Source organism: Gobio gobio (genome assembly GCF_949357685.1).
Source record: "Gobio gobio genome assembly, chromosome: 9".
Taxonomy (NCBI): Eukaryota; Metazoa; Chordata; class Actinopteri; order Cypriniformes; family Gobionidae; genus Gobio; species Gobio gobio.
In genome coordinates this window covers 57,934,692-57,956,605 of record NC_137115.1, presented here as the reverse complement: position 1 = coordinate 57,956,605, position 21,914 = coordinate 57,934,692, and the positions used below count along the sequence as shown (strand labels likewise).

The following is a 21,914-nucleotide window of genomic DNA, read 5'->3' as shown; positions in this document are numbered from 1 at the left end:
TGGGAAGGTTTGTGTAGCTTTAATGGCCACCCGTGTCACTGATTCTGCCACTCGCTCTTGTTGTGCCCTTAGGTCATTCGTGCCTACATGGATGATGATGTGGCTAGGTTCACCCAAATTTTCCCTGTTCAGTTGTTGTAGGGCATTATCTGTTTTTGGGCACCCGAGTTTTAATGTTTTGTGGCTTGGAAAGAGCTGTTTTTCGTTGATGAACTTGCCATTTGAGTCAATTAAGATGATGACTTCTGCATTCTGTTGGTCATTTTCTTGCTCTTGGGGGCCGTGTGACATCAGTGATGCTGCTGGAGCGCTGGACTGTGGTGTCAGAGTGTGGGATTCTGCTGCTGCTGCTGTTGCTGTCTGTGTGGAGGGAGAGCTGGGCTGCTGCTGCTGCTGCTGCGTGCAGGTGTGTGTGAGGCGTTCTCTCTGTGGCATCAGTGATGCTGCTGGAGCGCTGGACTGTGGTGTCAGAGTGTGGGATTCTGCTGCTGCTGCTGCTGCTGTCTGGGTGGAGGGAGAGCTGGGCTGCTGCTGCGTGCAGGTGTGTGTGAGGCGTTCTGCCTGTTCTCTCAGGTTTTGTATCTCTTCTTCTCTGAGCAGCAGCTCCTCTTTGACTGTTTTTATTTCTTTACTCAGGGTCTCTCTGTCCTGCTGCAGTTTTCTTATCTCTCCTCTCATCTCCTTAACATTTGCTTCGAAGTCTTGTGTGAGGTGACTGAGTTTATTTTCCAGGTGTTGTAAGCGCTCACTGGATGATGAATAGGAGAGTGTTAGTTCCTTGAGCTCCACCAGCTCCACCTCTTGTAGGGAGAGACTGTTTCTGATCTGAGTGACAGATTGTTCCAGCTGTGAGTCGCAGTTGGCAGGGTTAGGCTCCGCCTCCTCCAGCCCCTCTCTTGAGCTCTGGGCTTCACTGTCTCCTGGAGCTCCTTGTGTTTGTCTCTCAGCCTCTGCCAGAGCTTTTAGGCTGGGGAAGTTTGCCTGGACAGAGCTGAGACATGGCTCAGTCCCCTGGAACATTATGGTTCCATTATGATAGATGTTCACAGTTAAATATGCCTTGTTAGTGTCATCTTCTTCATAAATTTGAATTTGTCTGCCATTACAGATGCCTAGTTTTCTGTAGCTTTTGTAATATTTACAGATCACCTTGTGCCAAAGGTTGCAGTCTGCTGTGTAGAGGAGCAGATTAGTGATGATGGCTCTGTCCCCTTTTTGTGAAACGTCTGCCATCAGAGTCTCTGGGTTGTTCTTCAGCAGGCTGTATTTATGGGCTTTCTTATCCTTTGCACTCTTGATAGCCGGTGGGTATGTGATGGAGTGGGGGAGGGGCTCCCCTGCAATGGCTTCCATTGTTTTGTTTCGATTTGTTTTGATTTGTTTTCTTTAACTGTCACTTTGTAACTGTCACTTTAATACTGTATGCTAGTTTTCTATATTATATTATAATTAACTTAACAAGAAATAACTTTCTTTCTTTTTTCTTTAGTTCTGTCTCATTAATTTCCAACAGTCTTTTAAATGCAGTGTAGATGGAGATTCACTCTTGCCTGCTCTTTGGATGTGAATGATGTGGATTGATTCCAGTATTCTTCAGTATCTTCAGTATCTTCTGTTCTGTCCAGTTTTCCTCCAGTTCTCATCCCAACTGCGTAATTTCGGTGTATAATATTCCTCTTGCTTTTATCTTCAGTTTGATATACGTTTCATTAGACTTGCCTTACTCCAGAGGTAAAAAAATTGTAAAAAATTGTAAAGTTTTCAAGAGCTCATGTGGATCATGACCTGCCAGTTGGTTGCCGTGACGACTCTCTCTCTCTCTCTCTCTCTCTCTCTCTCTCTCTCTCTCTCTCTCTCTCTCTCTCTCTCTCTCTCTCTCTCTCTCTCTCTCTCTCTCTCTCTCTCTCTCTCTCTCTCTCTCTCTCTCTCTCTCTCTCTCTCTCTCTCTCTCCTCTCTCTCTCTCTCTCTCTCTCTCTCTCTCTCTCTCTCTCTCTCTCTCTCTCTCTCTCTCTCTCTCTCTCTCTCTCCTAAAGTTTTTCCACAAACCTACAGATGGCGGTATTCTATCCCTAACACAGAGCGTTAACACATTAAGATCATCATTCAAGTGATTTTTTCATAAAAAATAATTTTTAATGAGCCAATTTATGACATTGTTAGGTATTTGTGCAGCAAATAGGTAAAAAACTACCAAATACCCACAAAAACACAGCATAAATGTATAGTTGAGAAGTAAATAAAAAAAATGATATATAGTTTTCCATGTAAAAAAATTATATTTCCTTATGCAATCGCTCTGTAAAAGTTTGGGGTCTATCTGAGCCCAAGGGCCTCAAACGTAAACCCTGAGGGACGATTAAGGGTTAATGCATGCCACTGGTCTTATTACAAACTATTTATCCATCTTTATTAGGGCTGTCAAAAGATTAATCGCGATTAATCGCATCCAAAATAAAAGTTTGTGTTTACATAATATATGTGTGTGTACTCTGTTAATTATTATTTATATATAAAATACACACACATTCATGTATATATTTAAGAAAAAAATATAATTTTTATATATAAAACATTTATATTTATTATAGATTATATAAATGTATATACATGCAAATATTTCTTAAATATATACATGAATGTGTGTGTATTTATATATAAATAATAATGAACAGAGTACACACACACATATATTATGTAAACACAAACTTATTTTGGATGCGATTAATCTTTAGACAGCTCTATTATAAATACAAATGCATAAAACGGCACGTTTATGACAAAAATAGTCTGTAATTTAGCCTTTATTACACACGTCTGCATTACAAATGAAATAAAATGAGATATTATCCTACATTTATGACAAACTCCCCCGGTCACAGTCCGTGTTACCATCATGATCAATGATGTTCTAGTATTTGAACTGTTTCTCCTGATTTGCATGTTAGTGTTGATTAATCAGCGCTGTTTCACTTTAAACTACATTAAATCAGAGATGTGCAGCTCGTACCAGAGACCTCTACGCCGAACGCTTCTCATTGGCTGTTTAGTGGTCATGTGATCGAGACACTCAGCAAGTAAACACATTTGTGAGTAGCGCTGTTTCCCTGGCCTAAAGTCTAGCGCTGCCACCTTGTGTTGACAGTGTGAAACTGCACAATCTGTAAATTATATAATATATTTTAATAAACACGTTTGAAATTCATCCCCAGGCCGGACTTTGGACACCCCTGCTGCTGGGTGTGTTTTATATATAAATGCAGAAATAGTTTCTAAATGTGCTCCTACATTCTTCAACTTGGCAGAACAGGTGCACCATGGGAAATGACGTATGTAATTGCTAAGCCAATCGTGTTCAAGCCTGCCTCTATTCCTGCACACAGCGCTCACTTCTCAAGTCCACTCTCATTTTTTTCTTAAAGCGTTGTAATACGTCACAATACGATAGTAAAGTCCCTCCTCTAGTGTGCTGTATATCGAGTGAATCGCCTCACAAACAAGAACAAATGTAGGCGGGGCTTGAGTGTGTCTGAGGGAACTGATTGGATGGTTGTGGTTTGCTATTGGCTGATCTCATGTGAGTGACAGCTTGCCCCACTTTGACTATAAACCAGTGAAATGGGCGTGGCTTATTTTTGACGGACAGGGAGTGGGTGGGGTTTGGAAAGAGACGATTGGACGGCTCACCTGGAGGTCTGGAGGAGGGACGTATATAATCTGGTCGAGCCGGCCCGGTCGGAGCAAAGCACTGTCCAGAACATCTGGTCTATTAGTGGCAGCCACAATCAAAACATCCTTATTACACACTTCCTGCAGTTCCATCTGAAACCACACACACACACACACACACACACAGTTAACATCACTTTAAGAATGACTCACACACGTACAGGTCTTATTCCACCGTTAGAGAGGTGACATTCATGACAATAAAGCACATGTTCCCGTCACTTTAAAGGCACAGTGTGTAATTACTGGACTCAGAGGCGTGTCTTGACTCTCGAATGGGCGGAGCTTTTATTCTGCCGCGAGCGCTTCAACAACAGCAGATTTACACAATCAGACTAACTGTGTTGAGCTGGAGAACAATGAGGAGTTTCTGTCCATCAATGATCCAAACAGTGGCTAATAAAACACAGCAGATATTAAAGCGCCGCTAGTGCTGCCATGGTTACTACACAATAACACGCGGGGATGATGTCACTGATGGGCGGCGCACACACACACACACACATACGGTAAATCACTGATTTACACATTCTGGGACACATTTGGGATGATGCACTTATATCTAACACTGATCTAGAGGAGATCTTACACACTGTGCCTTTAAAGGGTTAGTTCACCCAAAAATGTAAACTCTGTCATTAATGACTGAGCCTCATGTGGTTGGACACCCGTCAGACCTCGCAAAAAACCCCCTAAATAACGACTTATATAGAGATGAACGATTTGAAAACACAGCATCATGAAGCTTCAAAGCGTTATGAGTCAGTGAGTCGAATCAGCGGTTCAGAGCATTATGAATCAGTGAGTCGATTCAGCGGTTCAGAGCATTATGAATGAGTGAGTCGATTCAGTGGTTCAGAGCGTTATGAATCATTGAGTCGATTCAGCGGTTCAGAGCGTTATGAATCAGTGAGTCGATTCAGCTGTTCAGAGCGTTATGAATCAGTGAGTCGAATCAGCGGTTCAGAGCGTTATGAATCAGTGAGTCGATTCAGCGGTTCACAGCATTATGAATGAGTGAGTCGATTCAGCGGTTCAGAGCGTTATGAATCAGTGAGTCGATTCAGCAGTTCAGAGCATTATGAATCAGTGAGTCGATTCAGCGGTTCAGAGTGTTATGAATCAGTGAGTCGATTCAGCGGTTTGAATCGCCAAAGTCACGTGATTTCAGCGGTTTGACACGCGATCCGAATCATGAATCGACTCACTGATTCATAACGCTCTGAACTGTTGAATCGACTCAATGATTCATAATGCTCTGAACTGCTGAATCGACTCACTGATTCATAACGCTCTGAACCGCTGAATCGACTCACTGATTCATAACACTCTGAACCGCTGAATCGACTCACTGATTCATAACACTCTGAACCGCTGAATCGACTCACTGATTCATAACACTCTGAACCGCTGAATCGACTCACTGATTCATAACGCTCTGAACCGCTGAATCGACTCACTGATTCATAACACTCTGAACCACTGAATCGACTCACTGATTCATAACACTCTGAACCGCTGAATCGACTCACTGATTCATAACACTCTGAACCGCTGAATCGACTCACTGATTCATTACGCTCTGAACCGCTGAATCGACTCACTGATTCATAACGCTTCGAAGCTTCATGATGCAGTGTTTTGAAATCGTCATCACTATATAAGTCGTTATTTAGGGTTTTTTTGCGCTCAGAAACTATTGTCGTCTTCATAAAGTTATTGTAGAGCCGCTGTAGTGAGATGGACTTTGTAACTTTAGTCTTTAGTGTCTTTTAAGGGTCTTGAGAGTGTAAAGTTGAGCCAATGGAGGCCTTTCTCAGCATCAGCTTTACACTAAAATATCTTCATTTGTGTCTGAAGATGAACGGAGGTCTGACGGGTGTCCAACCACATGAGGCTCAGTCATTCATGACACAATTTACAGTTTTGGCTGAACTAACCCTTTAATGAAACCCTCTTTCGTTGAGGTTTGTTTCTCTGACCTGATGTAGTCTGGCCTCCTCCGGCTCTCCTCCGTCCGCCTGAGCGATCTTCCTTCCGCTGCTCCGCCTCTCCAGGGTCCGAATGCCCACCCCATCCAGCTCGGTCAGCAGGACGGACAGAACCTGCGCCTGCACGCTGTGAGAGGAAGGGCCGGGCCCTCGGGAGCCCAGGAGACTGTCGATCTCATCCAGGAACAGGATGGAGGGCGCACACGCACGGGCTCGAGCAAACACCTGACCCACACACACACACACACACACACACACACACACACACACATCACATATTCCTCTAAAACACCAGCAGTCATTGATGGGACGGTCAGCTCAGCGTTAAAGGGATAGTTATATTAATATAACATATATAATATAATATAATGTCCTGGCTCTTCCAAGCTTTATAATAGCAGTGAAGTCCATAAAAGTGATGGATAGATGCACTTTTATGATGGATAGATGCTCTTTTATGATGGATAGATGCACTTTTATGATGGATAGATGCACTTTTATGATGGACAGATGCACTTTTATGATGGACGGATGCACTTTTATGATGGACAGATGCACTATTATGATGGACGGATACACTATTATGATGGACAGATGCACTTTTATGATGGATAGATGCACTTTTATGATGGATAGATGCACTTTTATGATGGACAGATGCACTTTTATGATGGACGGATGCACTTTTATGATGGACAGATGCACTATTATGATGGACGGATACACTATTATGATGGACAGATGCACTTTTATGATGGACAGATGCACTTTTATGATGGACAGATGCACTTTTATGATGGACAGATGCACTATTATGATGGACAGATGCACTATTATGATGGACGGATGCACTTTTATGATGGATAGATGCACTTTTATGATGGACAGATGCACTTTTATGATGGACAGATGCACTTTTATGATGGACAGATGCACTATTATGATGGACGGATGCACTATTATGATGGACAGATGCTCTTTTATGATGGACAGATGCTCTTTTATGATGGACAGATGCTCTTTTATGATGGATGCACTTTTATGATGGATAGATGCACTTTTATGATGGACAGATGCTCTTTTATGATGGATAGATGCACTTTTATGATGGACAGATGCACTTTTATGATGGATGCACTATTATGATAGACAGATGCTCTTTTATGATGGATGCTCTTTTATGATAGATGCACTTTTATGATAGATGCACTTTTATGATGGATGCACTTTTATGATGGACAGATGCACTTTTATGATGGATGCACTTTTATGATGGATAGATGCACTTTTATGATGGATGCACTTTTATGATGGATGCACTTTTATGATGGATGGATGCACTATTATGATGGACAGATGCACTTTTATGATGGATAGATGCACTTTTATGATGGATGGATGCACTATTATGATGGATAGATGCACTTTTATGATGGATGCACTTTTATGATGGACAGATGCTCTTTTATGATGGATAGATGCACTTTTATGATGGATGGATGCACTTTTATGATGGACAGATGCACTTTTATGATGGATAGATGCACTTTTATGATGGATGGATGCACTATTATGATGGACAGATGCACTTTTATGATGGATAGATGCACTTTTATGATGGATGCACTTTTATGATGGATGCACTATTATGATGGACAGATGCACTTTTATGATGGATAGATGCACTTTTATGATGGATGGATGCACTATTATGATGGATGCACTTTTATGATGGACAGATGCACTTTTATGATGGATGCACTTTTATGATGGATAGATGCACTTTTATGATGGATGCACTTTTATGATGGATGCACTATTATGATGGACAGATGCACTTTTATGATGGATAGATGCACTTTTATGATGGATGGATGCACTATTATGATGGACAGATGCACTTTTATGATGGATAGATGCACTTTTATGATGGATGCACTTTTATGATGGATGCACTATTATGATGGACAGATGCACTTTTATGATGGATAGATGCACTTTTATGATGGATGGATGCACTATTATGATGGACAGATGCACTTTTATGATGGATAGATGCACTATTATGATGGACAGATGCACTATTATGATGGACAGATGCACTTTTATGATGGATGCACTTTTATGATGGATAGATGCACTTTAATGATGGATAGATGCACTTTTATGATGGATGCACTTTTATGATGGATAGATGCACTTTTATGATGGACAGATGCACTTTTATGATGGATGCACTTTTATGATGGATGCACTTTTATGATGGATAGATGCACTTTTATGATGGATGGATGCACTATTATGATGGACAGATGCACTTTTATGATGGATGCACTATTATGATGGACGGATGCACTTTTATGATGGATAGATGCACTTTTATGATGGATGCACTTTTATGATGGATAGATGCACTATTATGATGGACAGATGCACTTTTATGATGGATGCACTTTTATGATGGATAGATGCACTTTTATGATGGATGGATGCACTATTATGATGGACAGATGCACTTTTATGATGGATGCACTATTATGATGGACGGATGCACTTTTATGATGGATAGATGCACTTTTATGATGGATGCACTTTTATGATGGATGCACTTTTATGATGGATGCACTTTTATGATGGATGCACTTTTATGATGGATGGATGCACTATTATGATGGACAGATGCACTTTTATGATGGATGCACTTTTATGATGGATAGATGCACTTTTATGATGGATGCACTTTTATGATGGATGCACTTTTATGATGGACGGATGCACTTTTATGATGGATAGATGCACTTTTATGATGGATGCACTTTTATGATGGATGCACTATTATGATGGACGGATGCACTTTTATGATGGATAGATGCACTTTTATGATGGATGCACTTTTATGATGGATGCACTTTTATGATGGATGCACTTTTATGATGGATGCACTTTTATGATGGATGGATGCACTATTATGATGGACAGATGCTCTTTTATGATGGATGCACTTTTATGATGGACGGATGCACTTTTATGATGGACGGATGCACTATTATGATGGACGGATGCACTTTTATGATGGACGGATGCACTATTATGATGGACAGATGCACTATTATGATGGACGGATGCTCTTTTATGATGGACGGATGCACTATTATGATGGACAGATGCACTATTATGATGGACGGATGCACTTTTATGATGGACGGATGCACTATTATGATGGACGGATGCACTATTATGATGGACGGATGCACTATTATGATGGACGGATGCACTTTTATGATGGACGGATGCACTATTATGATGGACGGATGCACTATTATGATGGACAGATGCACTTTTATGATGGACGGATGCACTTTTATGATGGATGCACTTTTATGATGGACAGATGCACTTTTATGATGGACGGATGCACTATTATGATGGACGGATGCACTATTATGATGGACGGATGCACTATTATGATGGACAGATGCACTTTTATGATGGACGGATGCACTATTATGATGGACAGATGCACTTTTATGATGGACGGATACACTATTATGATGGACGGATGCACTTTTATGATGGACGGATGCACTTTTATGATGGACGGATGCACTTTTATGATGGACAGATGCTCTTTTATGATGGACAGATGCTCTTTTATGATGGACAGATGCACTTTTATGATGGACAGATGCTCTTTTATGATGGACAGATGCTCTTTTATGATGGACAGATGCACTTTTATGATGGACAGATGCACTATTATGATGGACAGATGCTCTTTTATGATGGACAGATGCACTTTTATGATGGACGGATGCACTTTTATGATGGACAGATGCACTATTATGATGGACGGATGAACTTTTATGATGGACAGATGCTCTTTTATGATGGACAGATGCACTTTTATGATGGATAGATGCACTTTTATGATGGACAGATGCACTTTTATGATGGACAGATGCACTTTTATGATGGACAGATGCCATTTTATAGACTTCACTGTCATTATAAAGCTTGGAAGAGCCAGGACATTATTAATATAATGTGTTTGTCTGAGAGAAGAATGTCACACACACCTATGATGAGTAAATCATGGGGTCATTCTAATTTTAGGGTGAACTGTCCCTTTAAGTGTGTGCAGTCGCACCTGTGCCAGTGTTTTCTCTGAGTCTCCCACATAAGGCGAGAAGAGCTGAGCTCCGCTGAGGGAGAGGAAGGTGCAGTGTGAGGAAGAGGCGGCTGCTTTCACCAGCGTGGTCTTGGCACAGCCGGGCGGGCCGTACAGCAGAACTCCTCTGGGCCGGGCCACGCCCATCCGCACCAGCGCCTCGGGGAACCTCATGGGCCACTCGATGCTCTGGGCACAAGAGAAGCGTCACGCAACAGAACAGAAGAACAGAAGAACAGAAGAACAGAAGACGCGGGACAGAGGGAACTCGTGCACAGTGTTCATTTCGTTGACGAATAATTTGTCATAATTTTCGTCAATGACCTTTTTTCACTGATGAAAACGAGACGATAACTAAATAAAAACTAGTGTTGGATGCCAAAAACTAACAAAATCAACGGTCATTTTTGTCAACAAATAAAAACGAGATGAAAATGTTAGGAAGGGACGATTAGGGAAGAGATCCAGTCAGAACTGATATATCCTGTGTAACAGATGCTGATCGAACCGCTGGAAAACACGGCTCACCCCCAATCCAGCTCCAGAGCGGCTCAATCAATAACACACACACACACACACACACACACACACACACACACACACACACACACACACACCCCCAATCCAGCTCCAGAGCGGCTCAATCAATAACACACACACACACACACACACACCCAATCCAGCTCCAGAGCGTCTCAATCAATAACACACACACACACACACACACACACACACACACACACACACACACACACACACACACACACACACACACACACACCCAATCCAGCTCCAGAGCGGCTCAATCAATAACACACACACACACACACACACACACACACACACACACACACACACACACACACCCCCAATCCAGCTCCAGAGCGGCTCAATCAATAACACACACACACACACACACCCCCAATCCAGCTCCAGAGCGGCTCAATCAATAACACACACACACACACACACACACACACACCCCCAATCCAGCTCCAGAGCGGCTCAATCAATAACACACACACACACACACACACACACACCCCCAATCCAGCTCCAGAGCGGCTCAATCAATAACACACACACACACACACACACACACACACACACACACACACACACACACACACACACCCAATCCAGCTCCAGAGCGGCTCAATCAATAACACACACACACACACACACACACACACACACACACACACACACACACACACACCCCCAATCCAGCTCCAGAGCGGCTCAATCAATAACACACACACACACACACACACACACACCCAATCCAGCTCCAGAGCGGCTCAATCAATAACACACACACACACACACACACCCCCAATCCAGCTCCAGAGCGGCTCAATCAATAACACACACACACACACACACACACCCAATCCAGCTCCAGAGCGGCTCAATCAATAACACACACTTATGCCAGACCAGTGTTTATGAACTAATGCTGATGAATAATCACAATGTTTACTTTACGATGTTTATATAGTAATATGTTTTAGACGGTTGTAACGATGCATATTTTATCTCCTCATCTGAACTTGAATGAGCTCCTGCAACTGCAATAGAGGCGCAGACATTTCAAAATAAGAGTCCTGGTGTATTTCCAGCTTGTTTATAATTACAAGTCACGCATTATATATTCGTTTTTGCTTACACAATAAACTGTATTTAATTTAATTCCCATTTAATTTATATTCAGGAGGAAAGACCAGTATTTGACACATATTCAATAAAGTATCAGGGTTATAATAGTTCACTAAAACCATTTAAAGAAAATCTTCATTACTTGAAATTAAATAAATGTTAACTGAAATTAAACAAAATAAATAAACTTATTTGAAGCTTTAGCTTAACATGATATACTAACTAAAACAGAAATACAAAGTTATACAAACTATTTAGATGTTTTTAAAAACAAACAAAAAAGTGAATGGAGCTCTTTTTCGTGTATTTTTAATGTAAAAAACAAAATGATGTCAAAATGTCAGTTCAAGTGACAGTCGGTTATGTAATGCTTAAATGCTTAATGTATTACAATTTAACTAAGCTCATTAGATCTTAGGAGACTAAATCTACTGTAGATTTAGACGACTAAAATCTTATGATATTTAGTCGACTAAAACTAGACTGATGCTGCGTTCACACCAAACGCGAATTGAGCGTCTGGCGCGAGTGATTTCAATGTTAAGTCAATGGAAAGGCGCGTTGACGCGCGTCTGGAGGTCCCGCGGCGCGGAAGGCGCGTTTCGCGCTGCGCGAAGGACGCGAATCCACCTCATTCGCGCATCCAGTTCGCGCGAATTGAGCGTCTTGCGCGTTACACGCGAGTGTTGCTTTTGTGCATTCACGCGTTTGAAACGAATTCGCGTCTGACGCCCGAGTTGAAACATTTGAACTTTGGCGTCAATTCGCGCCGCGTTAACCAATCAGGAGCCTGCTCGCTGCTGTCACATGGTGAAGCGACGTGTATGAGAAACCCTGCATAAATTAAAAATAGTACTATTGTGTCACAAAATGTAGTTTTAAGACTTTTTCAAGTGGGAATGTAGTTGTTTAAAGCTCAAATCTGTGGTTTATTTATAAAGAGAGCTCCTATTTAAAAAAAATAATCTTGTGTTTTTGGAGTTGTGAGCTCCAGTGGATCACCAGGCGATCAGCGCTCATTAACCCCAGCGAGAGCAGCCTTTCCTCAGCCAGTCCTTCTGCATCTGCCGCTGCTCTGATGTCCTGTAGTGGTGCATCTTGTGTTGATCTAACGGCCGATCTTTGCTCTCATGAATCTATAATTTGTTGTCTGCCAAATCGTTTTGACTGAGGGCAAAGAGAAGTTTCATAACTTTATATTTTAAGGATATTTAAACATACATGCAGTGAAGATAATGTAGGAGTTGCCTGGACCACATTTGTGTGGCTATTAATGCTTAATATATTTTTAATGAAAATGAAAAGAGGCAGTGGTGTTTTATGACATATTTCTCCTGGAGTGCCTTGAACGCGCGTCAATTTCGCTTCAAACGCTCGATTTCTACGCGCGTCCAACTCGCTGCGGACGCGCGAATGCATTCAAAATGTTCGCGCGTGAAACTAGACGCGGTAGACGCGATTTTGACGCTCTATTAGCGTTTGGTGTGAACGCAGCATTATACTAAAAACAATTCAGGTGACTAAAATATGACTAAAACTAAATGGCATTTTAGTAAAAAGACTATGACTAAAACTAAATCAAAATATGCTGTCAAAATGAGCCCTGCTTGTACCTGTTTGAGTTTGAGCTTGACGTCCTCCAGGCCCCCGATCTGCTCCCAGCGGACGGGTCTGAGGTCCGTGACTCCTGCGGCGCTCCTCAAACACGACGGCTGAACCAGCCTCAGCGCCCGCAGGAAGTGCTGCATCGACACCGACTCGCCCGCCTGACGCCCACAGCGCATCACAACACCAGAACAAACCAGAGGCTTATGGGTAAAACATCAGTGAACCATAGATATACATATAAAGGCTAGATCTCTAACGTCATCAGCGGCGGCCATCTTGTCACCGGCGGCCATCTTGTCACAGGCAGGGCTCTTTGGTGCCTGATGTAAGGCGAGTGATCTGAACTCAAATACTCTTATCTCGCTTCTCTGGTTTGGCTTCTTACACACGTTATTGACGTGGCTATAATTCTGGATTAGAGCTGCAACTAACGATAATTTTTTGTGTCGACTAATCAATCGATTATTTTCTCAATTAGTCGACTAATCTGGTGATTATTTTTCCTTTTAGTCGACTAATCTACCGATTATTTTTCAGGTAGTCGCCTAATCTGATGATAGTTTTTTGCTTAGTTGCCTAATCTAGTGCTTGTTTTCCGACTAGTCTCCTAATCTAATGATTGTTTTTCGCTTAGTCAACTAATCTAATGCTTATTTTTCACTTGGCCGACTAATCTAACGATTATTTTTCGATTAGCCGGCTAATCTGATGATTATTTTTCGCTTAGTCGCCTAATCTAATGATTGTTTTCGATTAGTCAACTAATCTAGTGCTTATTTTCATTTAGTCGACTAGTCTATCGATTCTTTTTCGATTAGCTGACTAATCGAATTATTATTTTTCGATTGGTCACCTAATCTCATGCTTATTTTAGTCACCTAGCCTATCGATTCTTTTCTGATTAGCCGACCAATCTAATGATTATTTTTCGCTTAGTCGACTAATCTAATGGTTGTTTTTCGCTTAGTCGACTAATCTAATGGTTGTTTTTCGCTTAGTCGACTAATCTAATGGTTGTTTTTCGGTTAGTCGACTAATCAAATAATTTTTTTTCCGCTTAGTCGACTAATCTAATGGTTGTTTTTCGGTTAGTCGACTAATCTAATGATTATTTCCTTTTAGTCGGCTAGTCTATCGATTCTTTTTCGATTAGCCGTCTAATCTAATGCTTATTTTCCGATTGGTCGCCTGATCTGATGGTTGTTTTCCGCTTAGTCAACTAATCTAATGCTTGTTTCCCGTTTAGTCGCCTAGTCTAGCGATTCTTTTCGATTTGCCGACTAATCTAATGATTATTTTCAATTAGTCGCCTAATCTAATGATTTTGTTTTGTTTAGTCAACTATTCTAATGATTCTTTTTCGATTAGTCGACTAATCTAATGATTCTTTTTCCGGATTAATCTGATGATTCTTTTTTACTGATTATTGTATTTCAAAGAGGGTAGTGAATTTGTATATTATTTTAACATGAAATCAATGAATGACAACAATATTAATTGTATTTCAGGGAGGGTAGTGTACTTAAGCCATTTTATAATGAAATATATTAAACACAAGCATTTTAAACATTATGTATAACTAATGATACTATTCATCATAAAATGTATACAGAGTAGGCCAAATTAGGAAATGTTGTTTACTATAATAGTTGAGTATGATTTACTTATTGATTTGTGTCAATAGTAAATGAAAATACACTTGTATTAATCTGCAAAAGGTTCACATACAGGAGCTTTCAGCAGTGTTAATGTAGAACTAGTCGTCTATTTTGAAGATATACATGTGCGTAAACAACGACTAAAGCTGCCAGAAGTGTTTGCCCAAACTTCAAAGACACATTTAAATGATTAAAACTAGAGGCATATCTTAACTTTAATGTTACTTTAATCATGTAAACTACCTGTATACAAGAACACCGGAAAAATGTGACCGAATGGACAATATTCGTCTGTATTTACAATACACACGCCACGGTTCAGTTGCGCGAGACGAACACCGGCAGTGTGAAAACCAATGAAAATGCATTTTCATTATTCTAGATCTGTTCTATTCTAGAACGTAAATAATGTGACGCGTCCACGACGTATTTTCGTAGTTGCAGCCCTATCCTGGATTAGTGTTAGACCGATATATCGGGTCGATAATTGCGTGTATTTTTACGTGTATCGGCCGATATAAGGCTGCTGCGTTCGTCGATATTTTTCCCTGCATTATTTCCAGACAGGCGTCCACAGGGCAGCTCTCACCGTCTTCAAACTCTCTCGCTCTCCCTCGCGCATATTAATCAAAATCAATTGAGAATTGACACGATTGTAAAAGGTGGAAAGACTGAAGCTTCACGTGGAGCATTGGGAGATTTTCTCCTGAATTACCGCTGGTGTTGCTCTACAAGAGATTCAGTGAAGTGCACCTACACTCTAAAACATGCTGGGTTAAAAACAACCCAAGTTGGGTTGAAAATGTTAATGGACTAACATTTAACCCAACCGCTGGGTCAAAACAACCCAATTGCTGGGTTAGTCCATATTCAAGCCAGCTTGGGTTATTTTTAACCCAGCATTTTTTAGAGTGTAGCCATTAAATGACTAGGTTGTAAATAGTTGTAAATGAAGTATAGTCCAGTCAGTGTGCACTTTATTATGCTGCTCGCTTGTTGATACTGTGTGCAATAGTGTCATTATTTTATTTATGCTTAAATATTTATTTTCACCACTGAACTCTTTTTTTTTCGTTCTACCTCACCTGTTTTTACTATTTGTTATATTGTTTTTTTTAGTTCGATAAATGTTCCTTTTTTAAATTGTAAATTTTAAATTGTTATCATCCTGATCATTGTGTCATTTTTATGTTGTAAATTGAGGGAGCAAAAGCAGTATCGGCAAAAAAAAGAAAATCGGCAGCCTGTATCGGTCATCGGCTAAAGCTGATGAAAAAAAAAAATCGGTATCGCTACTAAAAAATCCATATCGGTCGATCCCTCGTCATAACTACATCTCTGATGTTTATAACAAACCAAGCCGTTTGAAAATCGGTAGAAAATATAGCAAGTTATGGTTATTTTAAAAAGTAAACGCACCATTAAAACACAATGAGTGAGCGAGCGGACTGAGACAAGATGGCCGCCAGGTGACATCTAGGCTTTCTTGTGTATTTCTACGAGTGCTCGTACCGGCGAGTGTCTCATGGCCTGCAGCGCCGCCTCTCGACTGAGCGCGCTCAGATCCGCTCCGACGAATCCACAGGTCATTTCAGCCACAGCGTTCAGGTCCACATCAGGGCAGAGCGGCATCTGCTGGCACACACACCTCAGGATATCTGCCCGCTGCAGCAGCGACGGCGCGCCCATCACCACCTGCCGACACACGGGCGGACATCAACTCTCCACCGGCCACTGTGGACATTTCAAAATCTACCAGCCACTCAATGCTTTTAACCAACAATGTGTAACTGCATGTGGAAATTAATACTACAAGCTCTACAACACTCAAAGGGTTAGTTCACCCAAAACTGTAAATTGTGTCATTAATGACTGAGCCTCATGTGGTTGGACACCCGTCAGACCTCCGTTCATCTTCAGACACAAATGAAGATATTTTAGTGTAAATCTGATGCTCTGAAAGGCCTCCATTGGCTCAACTTTACACTCTCAAGACCCTTAAAAGACACTAAAGACTAAAGTTACAAAGTCCATCTCACTACAGCGGCTCTACAATAACTTTATGAAGACGAGAATAGTTTCTGTGCGCAAAAAAACCCTAAATAACGACTTATATAGTGATGACGATTTCAAAACACAGCCTCATGAAGCTTCAGAGCGTTATGAATCAGTGAGTCGATTCAGCGGTTCAGAGCGTTATGAATCAGTGAGTCGATTCAGCGGTTCAGAGCGTTATGAATCAGTGAGTCGATTCAGCGGTTCAGAGCGTAATGAATCAGTGAGTCGATTCAGCGGTTCAGAGCGTTATGAATCAGTGAGTCGATTCAGCGGTTTGGAGCATTATGAATCAGTGAGTCGATTCAGCGGTTCAGAGCGTTATGAATCAGTGAGTCGATTCAGCGGTTCAGAGCGTTATGAATCAGTGAGTCGATTCAGCGGTTTGGAGCATTATGAATCAGTGAGTCGATTCAGCGGTTCAGAGCGTTATGAGTCAGGAGCGTTATGAATCAGTGAGTCGATTCAGCGGTTCAGAGCGTTATGAATCAGTGAGTCGATTCAGCGGTTTGGAGCATTATGAATCAGTGAGTCGATTCAGCGGTTCAGAGCGTTATGAGTCAGGAGCGTTATGAATCAGTGAGTCGATTCAGCGGTTCAGAGCGCTATGAATCAGTGAGTCGATTCAGCGGTTCAGAGTGTTATGAATCAGTGAGTCGATTCAGCAGTTCAGAGCGTTATGAATCAGTGAGACGATTCAGCGGTTTGGAGCATTATGAATCAGTGAGTCGATTCAGCGGTTCAGAGCGTTATGAATCAGTGAGTCGATTCAGCGGTTCAGAGCGTTATGAATCAGTGAGTCGATTCAGCGGTTTGGAGCATTATGAATCAGTGAGTCGATTCAGCGGTTCAGAACGTTATGAGTCAGGAGCGTTATGAATCAGTGAGTCGATTCAGCGGTTCAGAGCGTTATGAATCAGTGAGTCGATTCAGCGGTTTGGAGCATTATGAGTCAGTGAGTCGATTCAGCGGTTCAGAGTGTTATGAATCAGTGAGTCGATTCAGCGGTTTGGAGCATTATGAGTCAGTGAGTCGATTCAGCGGTTCAGAGTGTTATGAATCAGTGAGTCGATTCAGCGGTTTGGAGCGCCAAATTTCAGCAGTTTGACATGCGATCCGAATCATCATTCGGCTCAGTGATTCATAACGCTCTGAACCGCTGAATCGACTCACTGACTCATAATGCTCCAAACCGCTGAATCGACTCACTGATTCATAACACTCTGAAGCTTTATGATGCCGTGTTTTGAAATCGTCATCTCTATATAAGTCGTTATTTAGGGTTTTTTTGCGCACAGAAACTATTCTCGTCTTCATAAAGTTATTGTAGAGCCGCTGTAGTGAGATGGACTTTGTAACTTTAGTCTTTAGTGTCTTTTAAGAGCCTTGAGAGTGTAAAGTTGAGCCAATGGAGGCCTTTCAGAGCATCAGATTTACACTAAAATATCTTCATTTGTGTCTGAAGATGAACGGAGGTCTGACGGGTGTCCAACCACATGAGGCTCAGTCATTCATCACACAATTTACAGTTTTGGGTGAACTAACCCTTTAACTCTCTCCACCGGCCACTGTGGACATTTCAAAATCTACCAGCCACTCAATGTTTTTAACCAACAATGTGTAACTGCATGTGGAAATTAATACTACAAGCTCTACAACACTTAAGCCAGGGCTCGACATTAACGCTTGTCCCGGACAAGTGGATTTTTTGAAGGGGCAAGTGAAAGAGAATTTTACTTGCCCGATGGACAAGTGTCCTGATAAAACGTCATTAAAGGGTTAGTTCACCCAAAACTGTAAATTGTGTCATTAATGACTGAGCCTCATGTGGTTGGACACCCGTCAGACCTCCGTTCATCTTCAGACACAAATGAAGATATTTTAGTGTAAAGCTGATGCTGAGAAAGGCTTCAGATAGGCCTCCATTGGCATTCAGTACATTTACACTCACAAGACCCATAAAAGGCACTAAAAACATCATTACAAAGTCCATCTCACCACAGTGACTCTACAATAATCTTACGATCAGAATGGTCCGAAACTTGGTGACTTTATTGGTACTTGGTATATGAACACCCACCCCTCCCAAAAAAAAAAAAAAGTCACACTCAGGACCTTCGGTTCAAAAATGACCCCCATAGGAAATGAATGGGAAATATGAAAATACAGTTTTTTTGTGCATACAATCTACAAATCAGCCAGAATGCAGAAAAAAAGACTCAACAGTGAAGATCTCTAAAATATCAAGAGTGCAAAACAGACAAAAACACACACACACACACACACAACACAACTAGCTTTTGGAATGGCACGCGTTAATTTGTGTGTGTGTTTTTGTGTGTGTGTGTGTGTGTGTGTGTGTGTGAGTGTATTTGTCTGTTTTGCACTCTTGATGTTTTAGAGATCTTCACTGTTGAGTCCTTTTTTCTGCATCCTGGCTGATTTGTAGCTTTTGCGCACAAAAAAACTCTGTATTTTCATATTTTTGCAAATTTCCCATTAATTTCCTATGGGGGTCATTTTTGACCCGAAGGTCCTGAGTGTGACTATTTTTTTTTACGACGACCACTTAGACTTTTCAAATCCATTTCCTTGTGTGTTCATATACCAAGTACCAATAAAGTCACCAAGTTTCGGACCATTCCGATGAAGCTACGATTTTTATTTATTTATTATAAAACGCTTCGGGTCATTTTTGACCCAAAGTACCCCATAGGGTTAATTACCTCTCTGTCGAACCTCCCGTGAAATGTATTTAAAATGTATTGTCAGTGTTGCGCTTGCAGATCACGTGGGTAGGGGACTTTTTTACTGTGTGTGTGTGTGTGTGTGTGTGTGTGTGTGTGTGTGTGTATGGATGACCATGTCTGTCAGCCACCACCGAAGACCATTTTTGACCCAGGAAAAACCCTGCTATTATAGATTTATATTTAAGTACCTCTATATTATAAACAGATAGAATGGAAGGTAAGTGAGTGTCGGTGGTTTAGAAATAGCACAGAATGGCAGTTAATGGATCTGATGAGCCTCTCCAACTGTCAACATTTGAATTTTGTCAGTTGGAGTTTGAATAGTCTTGGCTCATTTAAACATTCCGTCAATGGATTTTTCCAAGTTTTGATCGTCAATTTTAGGAAAACCGTAAGTCTTATCAGTTAGAATAGAGATAGAGATATAGCACGCTAAATCAGAACATGCTGAAGTTCTGAGCCGAGTTTGGAGTTTGTAGAGTTAAGGAGGAGTTACAGTTGTAAATTTTAGGGTCAGAAGACAATAGGATGGCTCTAATAAATATCGGTTATAGGGCACAAAAAAAAAGAAAAAAAAGATCGGTATCGGTTCTAAAAAAAAAAAAAAATCAATATCGGTTGATCACTACTCGTATAGATTTATATGTAAGTACCTCTCTGTCGAACCTCCCGGGCCTCCGGAGCACCAGGTCCAAGTTTTGATCGTCAATTTTAGGAAAACCTTAAGTCTTATCAGTTATGCAGAAGTTCTGAGCCAAGTTTGGAGTTTTGTAGAGTTAAGGAGGAGTTACAGTTGTACATTTTAGGATCAGAAGACAATAGGATTTCAGTAAGTTGGCTCTCTCAAGCCAACTTAATAAATATCGGTTCTGTATATCGGTTATCGGGCACAAATAAACAAAAACGATCGGTATCGGTTCTAAAAAAAAAAAAAAAACATATCGATTCTGTATATCGGTTATCGGGCACATAAAAAAATGTATCGGTTTCGGTAAAAAAAAAAAAAAAAAAAAAGATCAATATCGGTTCTGTATATCAGTTATCGGGCAAAAAAAATAAAAAAATTACCGGTATCGGTTCTAAAAAAAAAAAAAAAAAAAAAAAAAATCAATATCGGTTATCGGGCACATAAAAAAAAAAAAAAAATATCGGTATCGGTAAAAAAATAAAAAAAAATAATCAATATCGGTTCTGTATTTCGGTTATCGGGCACAAAAAAACTAAATTATCGGTTTAGGTTCTAAAAAAAAACAAAAAAAAAACAATATCGGTTCTGTATTTCGGTTATCGGGCACAAAAAAACTAAATTATCGGTTTAGGTTCTAAAAAAACCCCCCCAAAAAAACAATATCGGTTCTGTATTTCGGTTATCGGGCACAAAAAAACTAAATTATCGGTTTAGGTTCTAAAAACAAACAAAAAAAAACAATATCGGTTCTGTATATCGGTTATCGGGCACATAAAAAAAAAAAAATTATCGTATCGGTTCCAAAAAACAAAAAAAACAAATCAATATCGGTTCTGTATATCGGTTATCGGGCACATAAAAAAATAATAATATAGTTTTCGGTTCAAAAAAAAAAAAAAAATCAATATTGGTTCTCGGGCACATAAAAAATAATAATATCAATATTGGTTCTAAAAAAAAACAATATCGGTTCTGTATATCGGTTATCGGGCACAAAAAAACAAAAATTATCGGTACTAAAAAAAACGATATTAGTCGATCACTACTCATATTTATGTATATTTATGTGCAAGTACCTCTCTGTCGAACCTCCCGGGCCTGCGGAGCGCCGGGTCGAGAGCGTCCGGTCGGTTGGTGGCTCCGATGATGACGAAGCCCTCATGGCTCCCGATGGCGTCCATCAGGGTCAGCAGCTGAGCCACCAGCCGGTTCTCCGGGGCGCTGCCCGTCCGCCGCGGGCACAGCGAGTCGATCTCATCGATGAGCAGAACACACGGGCCGTCCTCCGCCTCCGCCCGCGCCTGAGCGAACACCGCCCGCAGGTTCTCCTCGCTCTCCCCGGGTCGCGACCCCGTGACCCCCGGCCCGTTCACCGTCACCAGCGCGGCCCCGGTGCCCTGAGCGACGGCCCGCACCAGCCGGGTCTTCCCCACGCCGGGCGGGCCAATCAGGAGCAGCCCTCGGGGGCAGGACACGCCCAGCTGGCGGAGGGCCCGCGGGTACCGCAGAGGAAGCGTGATCATGTCTCTCAGCGCCGCGAACACCGGCTCCACCTCGCCCAGGGCCTCCACCGGGCCCCGCCGGCTCCGCAGGTTCTGGACGGGGTGGAT

The 21,914-nt window shown here is 41.4% G+C and overlaps 2 protein-coding genes across 3 annotated transcripts in view; one reads left to right on the top strand and one right to left on the bottom strand.

The window, feature by feature from the left end:
* The window catches only part of LOC307131457 (cytochrome P450 1A1-like), a 174,793-nt gene that overhangs the window by 52,220 nt on the left and 100,659 nt on the right, over positions 1-21,914 (top strand).
* Positions 1,389-21,914, bottom strand: part of LOC307131460 (ATPase family gene 2 protein homolog B-like) — a 26,117-nt gene continuing 5,591 nt past the window's right edge. Inside the window, exons 2-8 of one of the 2 annotated variants that reach the window (XM_079825127.1) lie at positions 21,381-21,914; positions 16,324-16,506; positions 13,159-13,311; positions 9,866-10,075; positions 5,710-5,943; positions 3,686-3,820; positions 1,389-1,687 (exon numbers count right to left, since the gene is read on the bottom strand). The exon at positions 21,381-21,914 is cut by the window's right edge and continues 557 nt beyond it. In XM_079825127.1, the coding sequence (XP_079681253.1) occupies positions 1,640-1,687; positions 3,686-3,820; positions 5,710-5,943; positions 9,866-10,075; positions 13,159-13,311; positions 16,324-16,506; positions 21,381-21,914 (1,497 nt within the window). In that variant the 3' untranslated portion in view covers positions 1,389-1,639. Of the gene's footprint in view, positions 1,688-2,774; positions 3,821-5,709; positions 5,944-9,865; positions 10,076-13,158; positions 13,312-16,323; positions 16,507-21,380 lie in introns of those variants that run through there. The other variant, XM_079825126.1, reaches the window with a different exon arrangement.